General features: G+C 43.7%; 1 protein-coding gene across 2 annotated transcripts; it reads left to right on the plus strand.

Annotated features, from left to right (window-relative positions):
• Positions 1-616: 616 nt before the first annotated feature.
• H257_16957 lies at positions 617-19,779 on the plus strand. 2 transcript variants are annotated; one of them, XM_009845580.1, is made up of 36 exons: positions 617-1,135; positions 1,712-1,995; positions 2,060-2,130; positions 2,187-2,301; positions 2,366-2,522; positions 2,596-4,223; positions 4,271-4,729; positions 5,417-5,511; positions 5,581-5,702; positions 6,111-6,839; positions 7,134-7,573; positions 8,579-9,098; positions 9,158-9,544; positions 9,972-10,370; positions 10,628-11,044; positions 11,459-11,493; positions 11,555-11,759; positions 12,200-12,390; positions 12,456-12,666; positions 12,738-12,808; positions 13,255-13,545; positions 13,604-13,959; positions 14,011-14,043; positions 14,104-14,238; positions 14,289-14,421; positions 14,579-14,641; positions 14,729-15,197; positions 15,455-15,633; positions 16,221-16,391; positions 16,434-16,702; positions 16,808-16,870; positions 16,933-17,139; positions 17,539-17,688; positions 18,231-18,568; positions 18,967-19,149; positions 19,212-19,779. In XM_009845580.1, exons 1-36 carry the CDS (start codon positions 802-804, stop codon positions 19,721-19,723), a joined length of 10,422 nt encoding a protein of 3,473 aa, XP_009843882.1. In that variant the 5' UTR covers positions 617-801; the 3' UTR covers positions 19,724-19,779. The 2 variants fall into 2 exon arrangements, with proteins under 2 accessions (XP_009843882.1, XP_009843881.1); XM_009845579.1 differs by lacking the exons at positions 18,967-19,149; positions 19,212-19,779 and having other exon boundaries at positions 18,231-18,727.
• Positions 19,780-20,537: the final 758 nt, after the last annotated feature.

Genomic DNA, 20,537 nt, shown 5'->3' on the forward strand with positions numbered 1-20,537 from the left:
ATTTCTTCCTTGCTGAAATCAATACATCTTTTTCTTGTTTTGATCGAGTGTATATATATGTATATTCTAGTAATAGTAAAATACATCTTTTCCTTGATTTGATCGAGTGTATATATATATATATATATTCTAGTATGCTATTATTCAACGCTGCACTTTCGAATATTTTTCAGAAAGGTCTTTATCTTTTGATAAGTTTATACAAATGATCGAGTTTGTTTCGTTTCGAAGTGAGAGTAGAAGATAGATAGATATATGTGTGCTTTTCGAGTATCTATCTATGCATGTATACCATCACGTATTGAACAATATATATATAAATACTAGTATACAACACTTTTATTTCTCAGATTAATATATCTATTTGATCGAGTATATATATATGTTTGTTGTGTCTATCTATACATGTATATTATTAGTTCACATTCACTTGTTCAACAATATTTTATATATACATACATTCGTAATATATATGTATATTTGAACCCATATATATATATACATATATAGTGTCATACTATACACATATATGATTGGTTCACACCACCACGATCACTTGTTCACCAATATAATTGAAATATATATATATATATATATATATATATATACTACTATCGCAATAGATCAACCTATTTTTCTCTACCAATGAATCAATGATAAATATTGCTGTAGAATGCACTGGACGTAGATGACTCGTACTTGCTGTTTCTATATTACACTCCTCCGCAAATCACATGTATTTGGCCGACGTCTTCATGCGCCGACGGCGGCGGCGTCCTGCGTCTCACGGGCGTCCACGTCATGGACCATGGCGGGGTCGTGAGTGTCGTGATGAGCTCAGCCAATCACCACCGAAAGGTGCGGGGGTTCATTCTAGAGGACACTCTCATGTGCTGCGCGCCTGCATTCCCCATCGGGTACTGCCAAGTATTTGTATCGTTTAACGACCAGCAGTACACCAAGTGCTCGTTTCGCTGTCGCCAGTCGTCGTTTCTGTACTTCCGGTCGCCCGCCATCTCTCATGTATCGCCAGTTTGCTCGCCTTCCCACGTCGGATCGACCGTTTTGATCAGCGGCATCGAGCTTATCGACACGGGAACCATCCAACTTCGGTTCACATATGCGGATGATCGCGGTACATACTATATTGAAGAGGCACACACACTAATAAAAGTCAAAACACACTCATGCAAGGTTCTTGACTGGATGAAGAATATGACGCGATGGGATTGGCTGCTGGATTCGTGCTGTGGGATTTTTGATTGGTCGATTATGTCGAATGTGCATTTTGATCCGTCGATATATATTTTTATTGTTTTGACTGAAGTATGAACATGTTCAAAACACTCGTCTACAGATATATACAACCCCCACAGATATTAAGCAAGTATCCTCCCAAGTTTCATTCCGACGTTTACGACTGCTCCTTATAGAATCCTATACAAACAACATATGTCAGTTGTTTTATGAGCAAAAAAGAACTATAAATAGTGCTGCTCGAATTCTATTTTCCTCATAATTATTTATGCCTTTCGATTTACGAAAAATCCCAAGGATTTCCAGAGATATGTTACCCACACGAGTTCAATGTTGATTCGATTGACCATTTGATTCGCCATCTGGGGTTTTGATTGGTCCATCGATTCTCATTCTGGGTTTTGATTGGTCCATCGATTGTTCGATGACAACTTACCCTATGGGGAGTACATAGATGCTCGCCAAGTGACACAGTTTGTACCTGGCAAGCTCAACCAAGATGGAGCGATCGTGTGCCAGACACCCGTGCTCAACGTCTCTCAGTCTGTGGTGTACAGTCGGCTGGATTTGAGTCTCAACGGCTGCGAATACACGAACGTGGGCCGTCCATTCTACTTCTTTTCCCAGCATAAACTCACCAAAGTCGAGCCAAGCGGGATGGCACTCGAGCTCCCGACCTCCCAGCGCCTCTATCTGAGTCCGGAGATCGTCAGCGACGGCATCCAGTTGCGCCTCCATGTACTCTATATATATATATATATACATATATATATATATATATATATATATCAAATGAGCCTAGGTATCGTACCGCTTGTCGCCGTCGGAACCAGTGACAATGTCGGTGCTGGGGCCTGTGGATGCCACGTCATGGTCTGTTTCTCGCGCTGTGATTGGTCAGGTGTAACCAATGGAATGTGTGTACATAGGACGGCCGAGTGGATTGACTGGGAGTGTCCGCCGCTGGTCGCTACAGTGTCATCGCCCGCTCAACTCGTCCACGTTCACGTTGAAATCGCATTGAATGGGCAGCATTTCTTGGATGTGCGATACCGTTCGCTAGTATTACTAGTAGTACCCAGGAACCTCATATATTCCACATGTATAGGTGGGCAACCTCTTGTCGATTTGTACTCCGTACTGCCTCCCACAAGTCCACCGTATCTGGCCCATCGCCGTGCCGTTCGAACATGCGACAGAGTTGCACCTATTTGGCCACGGCTTTGACCACAGCAGCGACATATTCGTGCGTGCCACAATCCCAGGTATGGCACTCGTAGTCGTACTAGTAGTAGTCGTACTAGTAATACTAGTTCCAACGATCATGGTATGAATTAGGCTACACGACTCAAGTCCAAGTCTCGCGAACGCTCGTGGCGACGTTTATCTCACCCGAACAGATCGTCGTGGAGTGTCCAAGTGCAGCCGACTTTTCCCCTTCCCATTCCCCTTCCCCTTCCCATTCCCCTTCCCATTCCCCTTCCCATTCCCCCACCAGACAACCTTCATCCAAGCGCCGTGCAGGCGTGGGGGGATGGAAAGTAATTCCCATATCTCTCGAAGTAGCTACGCGGCACGGCCAGTTCAGTCGGCTATCCGTCGGGTCCCAGTATTACTTTGCCCCTGTCACACATCGCATGGCTCCTCTATCTGGGTTTACCACTGGCGGCACCGTTGTAACCTTGACCATTCACGACTCGATGGTGGCCATATATTGTGCCTCGGCTCAAGCCAACCACACGATCCCGTTCATGTTTGGCAATGTATCTGTGTGCGGAAATCTCTGCGACAGCGTTATCACGTGCGTGGCGCCGCCGCTGCCGCCCGGGCACCACGCCGTGCACATGGCGTTCAATCAGCAATCATTCCAACCTGTCCAAATACACGGCCATCCCGTGTACTTTGAAGCATTTCCCCCTCCCCACGTCGCCCCCCCCGACGCCGCGCACGCGTCCGTCCAGTTTGGCCCGACCTGCGGGGGCACCCCGCTGGAAATCCAAGGTCACGGGTTCGTTGCAACGTCAGACAGTGTCACACTGGTCCAGTTTTGGTTTTCACACGAGTCAAATGTCGTCGTGCCAGGGACGGTGGTGAACGCGCACGTGGTCACATGTGTGACACCGCGCGTGGACCACGTCGGCCGCGCCGTTGTGCTCGTGTCATGCAACGGCCAGCAGTTCTCCGACGCCCCCCACCACTTGACGTTTGAGTTTCACGCGCCTACAGTTGTATCGGTCAGCGCCGCGTGCCCCCACAGCGGATCCCTTCGCGGCGGCACTGCGATACAGTTCCACGTTGTCTCAGGGCTGCCCCAAGACCTGTCACATGTTGACGCCGTCGTGAACGTGGTGGAGCGGTCGATGATCCGCACCATACCAGCCGCCTTTGACCGATCTTCGCGGACTCTGTCGTTTAGCACGCCGGCGTGGCCGTACCCGGCTCATGTGGCGTTTCACTTGTCGCTCAATCACGGCACGTTCTTCGTACCTACGTGTATGAGCTTCTTGTATTACTCGCCGCCGCCGCCGATTCGGGGCATCTGTCCGGCCGCGGGGCCTGTGGGAGGACGTACGTGGGTGGAAGTCGAGTGCCCGGGGGTGGTCGACACGGGCGAAGTCACGTTCAAGCTGACGCCGATACAAAGCAGCGACGAAGACCAGAACATCCTGCAGCCCCCCGTCGTACTCGTCGTCAAGGCCGACTTTAGAAACAACGGCACTTCTGTGGGGTTTTACACCCCACATGACCATATCATACCTTGTGGGGTACTATGTCGAGTGGAAATGAGCTTAAATGGCCTGGATTACCCTGTGATTGTGGAGGGTCCTATATCTGGTGCGTCAAACCAAGATGGGAACGTCGTGGTATTCCAGTTCTACCCGCCGCCTCGCATCGTGGCCATGTCGCCGCAATGGGGCCAAGTCGATGCCGATACCACCATCACGTTATATGGCGACCACCTTGCCGTAATACTATTAATATATATATATATATATATTTCATATATTTGTAGGACTATGGCGCACCGATCCAAGTGCAGTTTACACCATGGGGCAATCCCAACCTTGCCGTGATCGTGTCTGGCTCGGTCTTGTGTGACAGCAACAATAACAAGACCATAGAGTGCCTGCTAACCCAAGGCAGCGTAGAAGCTGGCTACTGCCGCGTCGAGCTGAGTCTGAACGGTCAGCAGTTTTCTGCGACAGAGTACCCCGACCCCCGACACGTGAGCCCCCTCCACGTCGTTTATCGGCGGCTATTGTTCCCTTTCCGGGTGTTTGTGCCACCTTTCTTCGTGGCCACAACGTTCGGGTCGGCTGGCGGCGGCTCCCGCGTTCTAATATGCGGAGGCCATAAACTAGTGAAATATGTGACACGGGGCGACGGCAAGTGCCACGTCCAGCTGACCCCCGTGCGCCTGCTGGGCCAGATGACCGCCAAACTACCCGACAAAGTCATGGTGGCGGCCCAAGTATGTCGTTAACTTCTATTGCTTTGAAATGGTTTACTCTACCCGTAATCTGGTCCTTTAGTCGATGATTTATACCTATGTTGAGTATTGAATCACACTGGAGTTGTGATTGGTTGAATATACTTGTCCTTTTCTGTAAGAGCCAATCAAATCCACTGAAGAATGGATTAGTAGCCAATAGCGTCGATTCGTGATTCGATTCGACGGGGTCTGGAAATCTGTACTACCGAACCCACTATAGTATAGTTTCATCCTTTTGAATAGATATTCGCCAAATTCAATGTATATCATCACTATCGGTTGGTTCTTTGTACTGAATACTCGTGTTGTATGTAAAACGTTGTCCGGTGGGGCTAGGTATCACACTAATTAAAGTCAAACACGAAATCGAGGAGTTGCTACTGGTTTCCTGCAATCTGATTGGCTCAATCCTTCTGTCAAGTCGTCCATACATTTATTTGGCTCATTCTCCAATTCTCCATGTATTTTTTATTAGAATATGGTCGCTAACAGTTCATTGAATATTCTATCTATTAAAGGATGGGGGCTCTATTAATTGGTATTATTTGAATGATCTATATTATAGTAGTTGTGCCTGATATTAGGACATGCTCAATGGATATTCTATAGATTGAAATATACTATTTATTTTCATTGAAAATATCTTTATATTGGTGGTTTATCTAGGTGGACGCAACTGTCGGCACAGTGTTGTGCCGGGCGCCAACCTTTCGCGCTCCGTGTGTGGTGACCGTGGAGCTCATATTTGGCGACATTCGCAAGTTCGTTTAATTTAGGCACCTTTGATCCTGACCATATATATATATAATATATATATGGCATGTCTATAGTATCGACAGCAGCTCGGTGCACCTGGCCAAGGAGAAACTCCACCTGTACGAGCCGCCCACTATCGCAGACGTTACGCCGTCCTGTGGCCCGCTCTGTGGCGGCTCTATCTTGACTCTCCAAGGTCCAATATTTATATTATTTATTTATTTAAATATGTACAATATGCATTCTATTATGAACCCTATACAATACGCATTCTATTACGGGCCTTATACAATATATAGTCTATTATACACCTCAATACAAATAAAATTTGAAAGTACAAAAACCTTGAATCGTTCCCATGTTTCTACTCTAATATCTTGTTTATCACATAGCATGAATAACAGAACCAATGAGGATGCATATATGTATGATATTTTTTTGAAATAATTATATATTCTACTATGGACCCTATATAAGTAAAACATAAGTTTGAAACAGCAATCCCTTCCATGTTTCTACTATTATATCTTTTTCTCCCCACACTCCGTAGTACATAGTAAATATATAACACTGAACCTACATATTTATATGATTTTTCTTGTAGGCATGTCTATCATAGACACGAATCAAATCCACGTGCGGTTCCAGAGTGCAGCCAATAAGCACGAGTTTTGTATCGTATCTGGCCACGTGTCCAGTACATTGCCCAATGGTACACCGAGCAAGACGCCTGTAATTCTGTGCCGATCTCCCGACATCATCCAACGTTTACTGGCCAGCCCCCAACTCCCTAGTACTCCTCCCTTCACTTCATCATCAGCAGCAGCCTCGTCGATGGTGTCGCCCCGCAAACCCGTTTCCCGCCGCCACAATAAACAGCGCCAATCCAGCCCCAGTTGTTCTTCCAGGTCTCATAGTATCGTGGACGCATCTCGACACCATCGACCAGGCTATCGGATCACTGGACACCTCCAGCCGCCATATGAGACACTGGTTGCCGACCGTTCGAGTTTTGGATGGGTCGATGGTGACCATCCATATTTAGACGTACTCGTGGACTTTAGCTTGAACGGCGGCGAACAGTTCCTCCCGCGGAGTGTGCCATATCGGTTCTATAAAACTCCCGTATCTACGGCCCAGTGGACATTTGGGCCTGTGAATATTCCACTCACCAATATGATGGATACGGGGCTGGTGACGTCTGAGACTCGGCATCGCCGCCTGGTTTTGAGCGGAGTTGGCGCGCTCTACGAGTCCAAGTGCGCGGGCGTCAAGTTCGTGGATGAGACCTCGAAAACCCACGAATTACTGGTTCCTTGCTCGGTCCAAGCTGGTATGAATGGATGGATGATGCTGTCGACTGTCAGAAATCGAGATATTGTCCAAAATATATACTATTAATATTATTTTTATTTATTTTTCGAGGAAATATGTGGAAAAATGTATGACAATGAGATGTTGAGCTTGTACAACATATATGGTTGGGCATTATATTTGGCGAGGATAGATATTCTTAGTTCTCATACTATATTTTTTTCCATGTTTTCATGTATCGATTTTGTACTCGCGAGTCCATATATTGAACCATATATATGACTATGTTGATCATCGTACATACATATTATAGGCAATAAAATCGTATGCGAGTTGCCGTCGTTCCCCGTGGAAGGCAAATATCTCGTGTATTTCGGTTTAAATTCGCTCGAATTTGAGCAATTGCCTGGATATATTCAAGTTCACCCGCCGCTGCAAATGCTAAGTTGGTCCCCCCAGCAGTTTCCATATCAAGGCGGTCACTACATGCACCTTACGTTCGCAGCGTCAGCTATCATCAGACATCAGTTGCTCCAGAACGTCAACCATCTCCGCCTATTTCGCCGGTACTCGTCCATTTTGCCGACACTTTCTCAGCCACAGACTCCTTCCAAGACCGCCGACGAGCCCCCTATATGGCGACCTCGGCGTATACATCGCATTGAATTGGTTATTCCCCAAGGTAATATTCCCAAGGGATCGCTGGTGCATGTGACACTGCGACATGCGACGACGGGGTGGATTATAACTCAGGTACGTACAGTAGAAATGTGTATATATACCTGAAATATTACTTGGATTTTTGTGCTGCATTTGATTCGCCAAATCGATCAATATCGATTCTTCTGTTGTATGGGTCCGTAAAATGCAGATATATAACTTTCATATAATTTTGAAAAATGGGCATATCTACTTTATTATTTTCGAATTCTATAAAGTCCTAAAGATAGAGAATATTCCTGGTGAACAAACACTCGATATGATATTAAGGACTTATGCTCTTAAGCAAGGCTTAGAGTCCTGGTAACCGATTTAGACGCAGATCCTCTATAAGTTGGAGTGACAATTTAAGCGCATATTTTAACCTTCCCTTTTGTAAGGATCACTCTGGCTGCCACAACAAAATCTATTTTTGCAACTTTTCAGAAATATTTTGACAATAATTTTTCAAATCACAACTTTTGCGCGTTTGGCTACCAAATCTGCCATATATAAATTGACATAATACTTCGAAATTGTACTGTTTTCTGATAGAAAAAGGTTTCAACTGCAACAGTCATTCTATCAAGAGTTGTGATTCGATCATGGCAGAGGTCACATGCAAATATTTGAAAATATTATCTCACCTCCCATTTGGAAAGAGAATTCAAATATATTATATTCTGACAGAATATAATATATTTCACTTCCATTTTTCTGTGGCATCCAGACTCGGCCTAAGTAAGTGTGAATAGAAATTCAGAAATTCACTGTATGATTGGTGCATATTCAAATTACGATCTACGATTTTACGTCAACAAGTTGTCCTGTGGTTGGAATCACACTAATTTATGTATAAATATAGGACAAATTCGATGTTGATGCTGGTTTCCTGCAATCGGATTGGCTATATCCTTCTGTACATTCTTTGTCGATTCTTCTTTCTCCATATCTTCTTCAGTATATTTAGACTGTAAATACTACACTACTGTATAGTTAATCGTTAATAGTTGATATTATTTTATTTATATATGAATCTATATTTATGGTTATTACCAGGTGCAATTCGAAGCAGACGTCGGAATGTGTGACGTGGATGCGACCGACTGGGACGACGGCCAATTGGTGGAGCTCTCAGCCCACGTCAACCCATCGTTCAACACGTTTCGAGTGCGTTTCACAGATATCAAATGTCCCACCGTTGTCATTCTCGTCAAGTTACCGTCAAATCCGTCCACGTATATCGCAGTGGGCGAGCCTTTTGACGTTGTAAACTCGTCTGGTGTGGTCATTTGGAGTGCTAATCCGAGCCAAATCTGCCACGAGATGGAAATACCCAGCGAAGCTAATACCCAGCAGTATTACTATTATATTCGGGCTGCTACAAGGTCACGTTCGAGTGAGTTGTCGGGGGTGGTCTTATTGCTAAGCCACAACCAAACTATTATCCATACCAACCTACCCCTCGCACAACAACTCACCACCGGAATGTATATTATCGGGGCACTGCAATTCCAACCCCATAAAGTCTACATTGAGCTCGGTCTATGGGTCCCATCAACAACAGCAACAGGCCCCAGTACGTTCTTTCCAGTAGTTTTATACTTAAGCAGGCTAAAATTTCGCCTTATATTGTAGATGATGCAATGCCAAGTATACCCCCCATAACGTCCCTCGCCGCCCTACCCGATGCCTACAGACGCGACTTTACCGTACAAGACAATGGTATACCTGAACACGACTGGCTTGTCCTTGAATCCACTGACCCGACTACATTGAACCTCACGGTGTGCTTTAAATCGGGAACTCAAATCGCAACCGTGGCTCCACTCGAGCACCTTGGAACGGCCGATCAAAATCACTGTACGGTACAGTGCGTGGTGCCGACGTCGTTTACGTCAGCTGGACCGGTCACGGCTTGGCTGGCACTTAACGGCATCTGCTTCTCCGACCAAATCACGTTAACTTCGTATGATCCGAGCCAATGGACGCTCGACACGATCGAACCTGCTTGCGGACTGCACGGTAAAGTGTTTAACATATTGTGTAAACCCCCCACAATTAATTTTTGCTATTGTGCGTTCTACTCAAAACCCCCACCATCGCCGGACCTTCGAAATATGATATATATATATCATATTTCGCAGGTCCGGCGATGGATATATATATATATGTGAGTGTAGTTGAAGAGGACTATTCGTGTGAGCGAATCCTATTGAAACCATTCCTTCTTTTTATCCAATCAAACTGCTCTGATGGCTTCGGTGATTTCAACCAAACTGACCAATACTCATACTAGTAGTATAATATTACTACTAGTATTACTATATCTGATCCACCAACTACAACTTGAACACCACTGTGACACTGTGAACCCCCCCTTTTCCATTCGAATCAATCATTCTCTATAAAACCCTCATATATAATTCGACTAATTACACATAAATAATAGGCAAATCGACACCGGTGAAGCTGCGGGGGCGTGGGTTTATCGAGACTGGTGCAATTCAAGTGCGATTTGGCACGCCGACCCATGTGATGCATGTGCCAGGACACATTCGTGTGCGACAGTGTTTTCATGTGACAGTGGTGGGGCTGGCGGTCACGGGGCGGACGTACATGGAAGCCAATCATGTCATGTTCAGTTTACTGGTGCAGTACAACGACCACGAGCCATCTGCGACAGGGTGTCGGCGGATGCTGCACCATTTGAAAAAAGATATGGGCACGTTACTATGGAACGAATCACTGCAGTTTGAAGTGCTCGGGCCAGCAATTGAGCTCACGCTGACCCTTCGTACAGCGATATGCGACGCGGGGGAGGACGACCGCGCCAAGCCCAAATCCACATGTAATATAACCTATAGTTATTTCTATTTGCTCCTATGTTTTCAAGCTTATTCACTTGGGTTGGTATTCTTTTTGGTAAAGGAATGTATGCATTTTGCTGAATTGGGAGTATAGGTAATATTTTGTATTCCTATTCAATTGCTCAAATGTGGTGATCGATCTTCTTGCCCCAATTCCAAGTATAATATATAGATAGCCCTACAGTGTATGGGCTGTTCGATGGTGTCTGACAACTAACTACCACCCATCCCCTGCTAGTCAAAACCATCGCGACGGGCAAATGGAGCGTGCCTGAGCTGCAGCCAGGCTCGACCTGTCGCCACGTGGTTAGCCTAGACAGCATCGACCGGTCTACGACTAAACGAACGGTCGAATTAGCTGTGACACTGGGCGACCCGGTACTCGATACGCAAACAATTGAGGCGAATACCCCCATACTGCCCCACGCTAGCTCTCTGAGTGTGCAAATTTCGAGTGGCCAGTACCAGGGAGTTCCGGGAGCCCAATTTCACGTGTATGAGTTGCCCTACATTACCCAGCTTAAGCCGACGTTTCTTGCGTACACGAGTGGCGGCACTGTGAGCATCCGGGGCTTAGGGTTCTTCGATTCGGGTAATATTTCACTCAAAGCGGTCTTGTTGTCGGCAGCGTTTGACTTTGAGCACGGCCAAGACGGTATGTTTGTCCTATATATATATATTATATATACATTATATATATATATTATATACATTATATATATACATTATATATATAGGGGTGTTTTGTGGGTGATATGAAACTACGACTTGAGAGTAGGACGTTTTGGATGGCAAAAATACGTGTTTATTTGAAAATATGTGTATATATTTATTATTATTTATAGTTGTAAAATAGAAATTCATACATGGACTTCTTAGTACATAGTATTAAATAGTTTTAGAAAACAATATTGATAGTTGTAAACAAGCCATTCTCGTTAAATGTTGAGATAAAGAAGGATATTACTGGGCATAAGACCTTCAACTCAATATAATAATACCCCCGTTGCTATAAACTAAATCTATACTATACATATATGCATAATATTATGATCGTATGCTATGGTAGACGCTACGGTGCAGGCCAAGTTGGACACGTTGGTGGTATGCTTTGGGTGGTTGTAAATTTTGTATGGTGACGTCGCTTGGTTTGTGCTGCACCTAGGTGCAACAAGACAATATGGTGGAGCTACCTGTGGTATTTATAAGTGCATCTGAGCTACGGTGCGACCTCCCGCCCCAGCTCCCGTCGAGAAATGTAGTGCTTTGTATCAGCTTCGACAGATATACGTACACTACCCTCACATCAGCCGCCATATTGCACACCTATGATATGACCGACGTCGTGCCCAATACTGGGCCCATTCAAGGTATATATTTATATATATAATATTATTATATAATGAGGATCAATACTTTGAATACACCGTTTGAAAAATAAGCCATATTAAATGCTCTTGAGTGTCGAATACACATATTGAATACGAGTTAGTATATTGACATCCTGTACGAATGTTTGTTTGCGTCGGCTGTCGACACTGTGTTTATAGAGTTTGAGTATAAAACTCTGTGTTAAATTGGACTTTCGAGTAGACTTGACAAATGTACTTGAGAATGTCCTAGCCAATCAAAGTGCACTAATGATATAAATTTCAAATCATATATTCTCGAATCAGCTGCCAAGTCCAAATTGGAGCGAAATGGACAATATATATAATTGGATACTGTTTGAAGAACTGTTCTATTCCATCGACTTTTCCCTTATACATTGTTTTAGCCAGACATGTAATACACTAATTTAACTGTAAAGGGCACTCGTTCCTGACCCTCCACGGCACAAACCTGTCGCTGTGTCAGGATGTGACACCGTTAATTCGATTCTCAATGTTTCGCAACCAGAAACTCATCGAGCGCGTCTTCGTTAATGGCGAATTACACGCCGGCGTCTTGCACTGCTACACTCCAGCGTGTCGACTGGGCTTGGATAAGCTCCACGTGACGGTATATTTATCAAATTAAACGGAAAAAAGGAGCTAAATTCAATACCATTTGACGGTAAAACGTAGCTGGATGTGTCGTTGGGAGGGCCAGAAGCGACGTATTCGAGTGACAATATACCGTTTATGTACTACAAAGTGCCAGTTTTGCGCAGTTTGAGCCCGACACTGCACCTTGTGCCGGGCGCCACGGATGTGATGGTGCACACTGTCGAAAGCTGGGAAAATTCATCGCACCAGCTGAATCTAGCCGATCGAACGTGCCGGTTCCGGATGAAAGGTACTATCTATCTACCCCGAAATCCCTAGTAGTACTAGTTCCAGGTACTACTACTATTGTCCATTTCCTAGGCCAAGCCCAAGTAACCCACACAGTCGACGTTGGCAGTGGCATCCTTCGATGTCGCTTGCCTCGGTTTACAGTACGTACGGCGTTGTTGCCGGTCTCATAGTTTTATATATATTATATATATAATAGTTATATCTATATAGATATATGAATGTTTTTTATTCCAAATAATGTATTTTTTGGGAAAGGTATAAAATAGTTATATATGTAATATATAGTTGGTCTCATACTTTTATATATATTATATATAATAGTTATATCTAAATAGATATATTAATGTTTTTTATACCAAATAATGTGTTTTTTTTTATAGGTATAAAATAGTTTTATATATATAATCGTTATATTTATATATTATATAGAATCGTTATATATATGTATTATATAGAATCGTTATATATATTATATGTAGTGGAATGTTGTTGAATCCCGTATAATACATTTTTATAGGAGGGGCATATCACACTTTTATATATATATTGTATTGTTTGATCCCATATATATGAAATCCTATTGTAGGTTCCAGTAGCAACACCCCAACTCCTTCCAGGAACAGTCAAGGACGACCCACTGGTGCCCAAACTATGGGTTCGCAACAGCGGTCTATTTGTGACAGTTCTCGGTGCTCGTAATTTGAAGTTGCTGAGCAACGGCAGTAATACCCACTCGGCGCTGTGTCCTGTGGTGCTATTAAGCTTGGAAGGCCAGCATTTGCGCAGCGCCGCCAAGGAAGTTAGCAGTCACCCCGTGTTTAACCAGCAATTTGACTTTGATTTATGCGGGGACGAAGGCCACACCCACGGCGACTTGGTGGATATATCTCAATATTATATTGTTAACTCTCATATTATTGGCCTTACATTTGCAGGTATTAACAGTCGAGCACGAAGTCAAGTCATTACGCAACGAAGTGCTGGGCAACGTCATATTTCCCCTTGCAGATGTTCACCACACAGTGCTACTGCGGGCGTGGTTCCCCCTCCAGCCGCCGGCAACCGAAACTCTGTCGCAGATACGGACCACCCGCCATCTGGACATGGCCGAAAAAAGTACTACTCCCCCAGCCAATTCTTCGGCAAATATATTTCCTCGGGGGGAAATTGAGCTATTTATTCACTTTGAACCGATGGTACTTAAGCGGGAGACCACCGTACGAGAGTCAGCTTTACGGGGAAAGCTGCGCTCGGTGATGAAAAAGACTATAGACGCCGAAGCAATTGCCAAGTATGTACTAGTAGTACTACTACTAGTACTCATGTGGTGCATGATGTGTAGGCGGGTGCTCGTGAAACCCACATCGCCCGACGAGTACGACTAACTAGTAGTAGTTACTAGTTGGATGTACTAAATGCTGCATGGTACTACTAGGAGAAAACGCTCCATATTGACCAAAACGCCGACGATTTCAAAGCTATATGACCAAGAGCCATACGTTATTCCCAATGAAATCGTCGTCGACGTGGCGTTGAACGGCCAAGACTATTTGTCGCAGTGTCCTATCTCGTATACATCCAAATATATATATATATATATATATTTATATATTTTGATAGATATTTCATCCAGCCATTGCCAGTGATTGAAAGCATCGCGCCCAAGTGTATTCCATCGCGAGGAGGAAGTCGGCTCACCATTCACGGCTACAACTTTGTCGACACCAAGTGCATTCGCATTGCATTTCTCTGGGTATGGTAATATGTATAATACCTCGAATAAAAATAATTATATATATACTACATCTATATCTTGCAATGCGTTTCTCTGGTAATATATACTAATACCTCAAGTAATAATAATTATATAAAATACCTGAATCATATATTTATCTATAGTTTTCTTTTAGGGCGTGGAGCATTATGCCGCGTTGAAGCAGTCGTTTCGTATTGAAACCGATGTATTTGCGTCGGTATGTCTAAACCACTATATATATATATATATATATATATATATATACATTATTCACCCCCCGAGGCTATTTGTATGTGTAACGTAGGTGCCAGTAACCGTCGTGGAGGCCAAATTTGAGTCGCCGACTATGCTGTACTGCGTGACTCCACCTACGAAACCCATGCCCAAGCCCTGTTTTTCGCTGCTGGTTGCTTTGAATGGCTTGGATTTCAACAGCATTTTCCTGCCTCCGCTGCACGAAGGAGCGCCCAGTTCAGTTTTATGGAGCCCAGACTTATGGAACTCGTACCAAATCAAGGAAATAACTGCAGATCTGCCCATGCTCGAGTGCAAGGTATACGAGGCGCCAGTGGTGCATTCAGTCCAATCTGCCAACGCCATATACACGACCAAGCTGGTGTTTCGGGGCGAGAATTTTGGCTCAGCTGACGCGCCCAAAGCTTTATTTGTGCATGTGCCAGCGAAAGATCAAGTGAAAATGGAGGATGCTGTCATGACGTTGTCTATCGTGTCATCCATGCAGATGGAGTGCTGGTCACCTGATTTTCCACCAGGTAAATATATATATATATATATATAAATGTGTGTGTGTCGACTCGTATGAATATATATATATTATTTGGACTCGTGGAATGATTTATATATATATAATATATATATAGGCTCGATGGTGCAGGTTTGCATTGCAATGAACGGACACGATTTTAACTAGATATTTATATATAGATGTGTGTTGTCGACTCGTATGAATATATATATATTATTTGGACTCGTGGAATGATTTATTATATATATATAAATATATATTTAGGTTCGATGGTGCTGATTCGCATTGCGATGAACGGACACGACTTTATCGAGATGCCGGGAACGCTTCGGATTTGCAATGCCCCAAAAATCACAAGTCTCGAGCCGTCCTGGGTGTTTGCTGCTGGGTGCCCGCCTCTTCGCATCGTCGGGTCCAATTTTGTCGAAACGGGCAACATCATGGTACATGAAATAAGCTTTAAAACATGGCAGAAAACCATATCTTAGGACCATTTTTCAGACATAGTAGGACCATTTTCCAGAAATATTAGCACAAGTTTTCAAAAATGGTAGCACCACTTTTCGGAAATATTTGGACTCCTTTTTGATTTTTCAGAAATATTTTAACCACTTGTCAGAAATATTTGGACATTTATTCAGAAATATTGCGACTATTTTTAGGAACGACGAGCTTGTGCGTGTGTGGCTACCAAAACAATATCTGTCATATAAATATATATATATGGGCATAATACGTCAATATTGGTATTTGTCGAATAAAATATAATTTCAACTCCACTTTATACCACCATGATATATTCCAGGAATACATCCATTCTCCTTGCATCTTGGCATTATCATGAACCGATCTATGTCATGACCTAACTATTTACTAATTTCTATTCAAATCTCAATGAATTCTCTGTATCAAATCAACATTAAAAATATTTATTATATTTATTTAGAATGAAACATGCATTTTTTTCTGTAGCATCCACACATGGCCTATTTAAACTCACCAAATTAACTCACCAAATTAACTGAAATAGGTGTCATTTACACCCGACATAGCGTCGACCACGAGCCCGATTATCCTCGTGAGAGGGTGGTACAAGGACGGAGCTATTCACTGCAGCGTCCCCACCGTCCCCACTACTGACGACACACCTTGTTCTGGCTTTAGCGTGGACGTGTCTATCGGCACAAACAGCGTCACAGAGGTACTCTGTCGCAGAAAACTACAGATTCACAGATTCCTACAGTACACGGGGCACGCCCACCGTCTGCAGCTGTACCACCACGCCCCAGTGTGCACTCAAATTAGTCCAGCGGACGGTCCGATCTGGGGCGGCACCACCCTCACATTGCGCGGCCGGCACTTTATAGACACCAATACATTAACTGTGCGTTTTACCCTGCTCCAGTTTACGGCTTCCAAGTGGCAGATGGTTCCAGAGGACTTTATAGTTCAAGCGACCTTCGATTCTGCGGACCTCTTGACATGTGTGTCGCCTCTGATGCCTGCAGAAGGGTATGAAGATCGATATTCTATATATCTATATATATATATATATTTCATAATCAGAGATTTGATGTCCAGAATCCCATTTTAAAAAAACTAAAAATTGTTTGGTAGCCCCGTGGCCATCCAAGTGAGCATCAATGGCCACGATTTCAGCGACGTAACCGACACGACGTGGTAATGAAATATATATATATATATATATAGGGACGAGATCAACGGGGGTATACAAACATTAGGTTTGTGACGTGGCGGACGTGGCAGACGCGCATCTGTATCATCAAACAGAGCATGCATCACGACGGTGGCGCCCGGCTGGCGTGGCAAAAATATTTTGAGCTAAAACATGTGCCTAAATTAAACTTTTACGGCGGACGAGTGAAAACAACCAGTTTGAAAATCCAAGAGACCCACCACCCCCCAGTCAAACCCACTCCTCCGAAACGGTTCGATATATATATATATATATATATTGTTAGCCAGAATGATATATATACGTATCATATATTCGGGGCCAGAATGATATATATATATCGTTTTTTACTACCATCATTCGTATATGTAAAGGACACACTAAAAGTCTTTGCATGACAGTTCAAGTCCCCTCCGTCTCGAGCCTTTTTTTTAAATTTATAACGAGAGAGTGTGGGATTTGAACTATATTATTAATTGTACATTTGCCTTCGATTATAATATTTCATATGTCCAACCCCATAAGCAAATGATAATTCTCAGTTTTGTTCGATTGAATCTAGTTTATCCTTGTTTTACACACATGGCATATATATATAATTCTTGGCCATCATGGTATATATATATATATATAACCTTTGGACCCCCTTTAGGTTGGACAACTTGCCAGAACTTGTACGCGACTTTGCCGCCAAGCCGCCGACCTCCACGGACTTCGACGACGAATCAGACGCCAATCCCGAGTCGGAGCTATATATTCCGCCCAATATTGTATGGCCACAAGATGCGCTTCACAATTCAAAGTACGACGATCTACAAACTACGAAAATCCTCATCGAAACTGTTTCGATATATTATGTCCATTTACCCAAAATGTCGACTTATACAGATTCGCCAAATCGATCGATATTGTCCTTTTACCCAAAATTATTTGGCTGACTTTTGCGCCAAATCTATCGATCGATCTTTGTACTGGATTTTGTATGTAAAATAGTGTCCTGTGGTGATTGGTATCACACTAATTGAAGTCACACACACTAATTCGACGTTGATCACGGTTGTTTCCTGCAGTATCTGATTGGCTAAATATATCCTTTTGCCGATGATTCTTGTGTACTTTTATATTTGGTTGTATCAGTTCATTATTCACCATATCGCTCCAGTTTAGAATATTTTGTATGTAAAACATGTTGTCCTGCTTGAAATCACACTAATTCATGTCATACACACATGAAAATCCGAGGTTGCCTTCATAACAACCTAATATGCTAATTCCTTTATATTCCCCAAGTCTCTCCACTTTAGTATATCACCTTTTACGCAACTTGTTGATGTACATTGTTAGACCTTGTATTGGACTCGTGGCCCGTCTACGGCAGCTATACCAAGCGCCATCCACCCAAGTAGAGATTTACTCTCGACTCATCTCTATGTTTGACAACGCTGCCCTTCTCAATGCCAAGTACACCACCCATACACCCATAAACAGCCCTTCGCCTCCCGACTCGATGCATCGCCGCGTGTCCTTCCCGCCGCTCCGACGGCCCGCCGCCGCCTCCATTGACCTCAGCAAGCTGCAGCGCCAACGCCTCGGGTTGTGTTGCCTTGGGCTGGCCGAAGGTATCCGGTGGATTTTTCCGGATGCGACCCAAGCCGACGTGGTCGAGTTGTGGGTATTTTTAGGTAACTACTGTAGTTATTTTCGTTTTTACCCAAGTTTTGACCCAAGTTTTGGCTGGCTTTTTTATGCTGAGTTTGGCCAAATTAACTAGCGATCGATATCGATTCATCGTACTGAATATGTTGTATGTACAAAGGTGTCGTCCTGTGTTTAGGATTCGTATCACACTAATTGAAGTCACACACGAAAATATTTGACGTTGAATATAGTTTCCTGCAATGTGATTGGCTCAATCGTTTTGCCGATTGATTCGTGTGTACATTTATTAAATTGTGTCGATGTTTCATTCATTTTGGACGCTCCAGTATAGACTAAACACAAGAATATATATATATATATAATCAGTTTCAAAGCACTTATAAGGCGAACAAACGTCGGGGTGGTGTGTGTGTATACATAGATCCAGATAAAACTGGCGCCGTAAGCTTGGACACTGTGTGCAGTCGGCTACAGGCCGACCCCCGGCCGCCCAGTCCAGAGCCCGGACCAGGTCACTACAACCCCCAACCGGAGCATAATCATCACATTCCGACCTTCAATATGATCGAAGCGGCAACTTCCCCTCGGTCAGAGACCCCCCCCTGTACGTTTCCCCAGCGTAATAATGAATATATATATATAAATAAACATCGTGATATATTGTAGATCCGTTTATGGACGTGGGGCTGGCTCGAGATGCGCTGCACCCAACCTCCCCCCGCCATACATTTGCCCATCGCGACAATATCAAAGCCCAGTGGTGTGATCCACTGTACAAGGGCCCAGGATCTGAACTCGCCAAGCCCAACCTTCATCTTGACTTGAACGTTCTATCCACCACTCGTCGTACCCCCGATACCAAATTCCCCCAGCTCATAACCGACGATGCCAAGCAAACTACAGATGACGGCAAAGCCAAGATGGCGTCCTCCCGCAGACCAACTAGTACCGCGGTGAAGTTTTCGAAGCTGCGCAAAGGCAAGATGAATGCCGCCCAGCTCAAGCGAAGATCGACCAATGTATTTGGCAAACCTACCGATACACTGCGTAAAGTATCGCGCGTGGTGGGGTTTGTAGCGCGGAAGAACGCCGCGCAGACGTCCGTGGCCATCTCCAAGCAATATAAAGATGTGAAACCAGTCTACCTAGACATCCTACGGCCCCTCGATGATGCGTAGTACATGTTGTCGTGACTAATGTAGAGTATAATGTTCAGTTCTATGGTGAGCAGACCAAGGGTTGGTGTCAGGAAATCACATCTCGTTGTCAGGAAAGCATATATTTATATTAAGTACGAGAGATAATTCGAAGCGGTTTGAAAAATAGCTTAGCGTAGGGTGAACGTCTGGTATAATAAAAAAATAAAAAAAACTATATTCCATTACTAGTATCTGGCAAATGGGATAAACAAAAAAAGGCGATTTTTAACATGGAGGTAAAAGACTCATTTTGTATTATGGCGGTTTGGACCTCCTCAAGGAGTAAATCCCACTTGGAATTAGTATTGGATTTGGGTTAAAACTCACTTCAAGCAAGATATATTTAATTCTTATCAGATTTATTGAATTCAGCTACATAATGTCCTTTTGAGCTAGAATATTGTTAGGGTGCGTCTCGTAATATTTCAAAAATAGTATTCCATTTTCTGGTTAAATGGAATAAACCAAATATGCTATTTTTAAAATGGAGACAAAACGTCCACTTTGTAAGATGGCATTTTGGACAACTTCAACGCGTAAATCCCACGTGGAATTTTTGGATTTGGGTTAAAACTCATCAAGCAAAACATGTTGCAATACTTATCAGATTTATTGAATTTGACGCCAAAATGGCGTTTTGGGCCGAATTCGTAATATTTCAGGTGACCAGACGGGCCCTTACAAGATTGAAATGATGTGGTTTGGTGGATTCGGTGTCGAATCACGAAGCGACGCTATTGGCACTAAATCTATATTAAGTGGATCTGATTGGCACTTACAGAATGGACATGTA

This window comes from Aphanomyces astaci, assembly GCF_000520075.1.
Source record: "Aphanomyces astaci strain APO3 unplaced genomic scaffold supercont1.95, whole genome shotgun sequence".
In the NCBI taxonomy this organism is placed as follows: Eukaryota; Oomycota; class Saprolegniomycetes; order Saprolegniales; family Verrucalvaceae; genus Aphanomyces; species Aphanomyces astaci.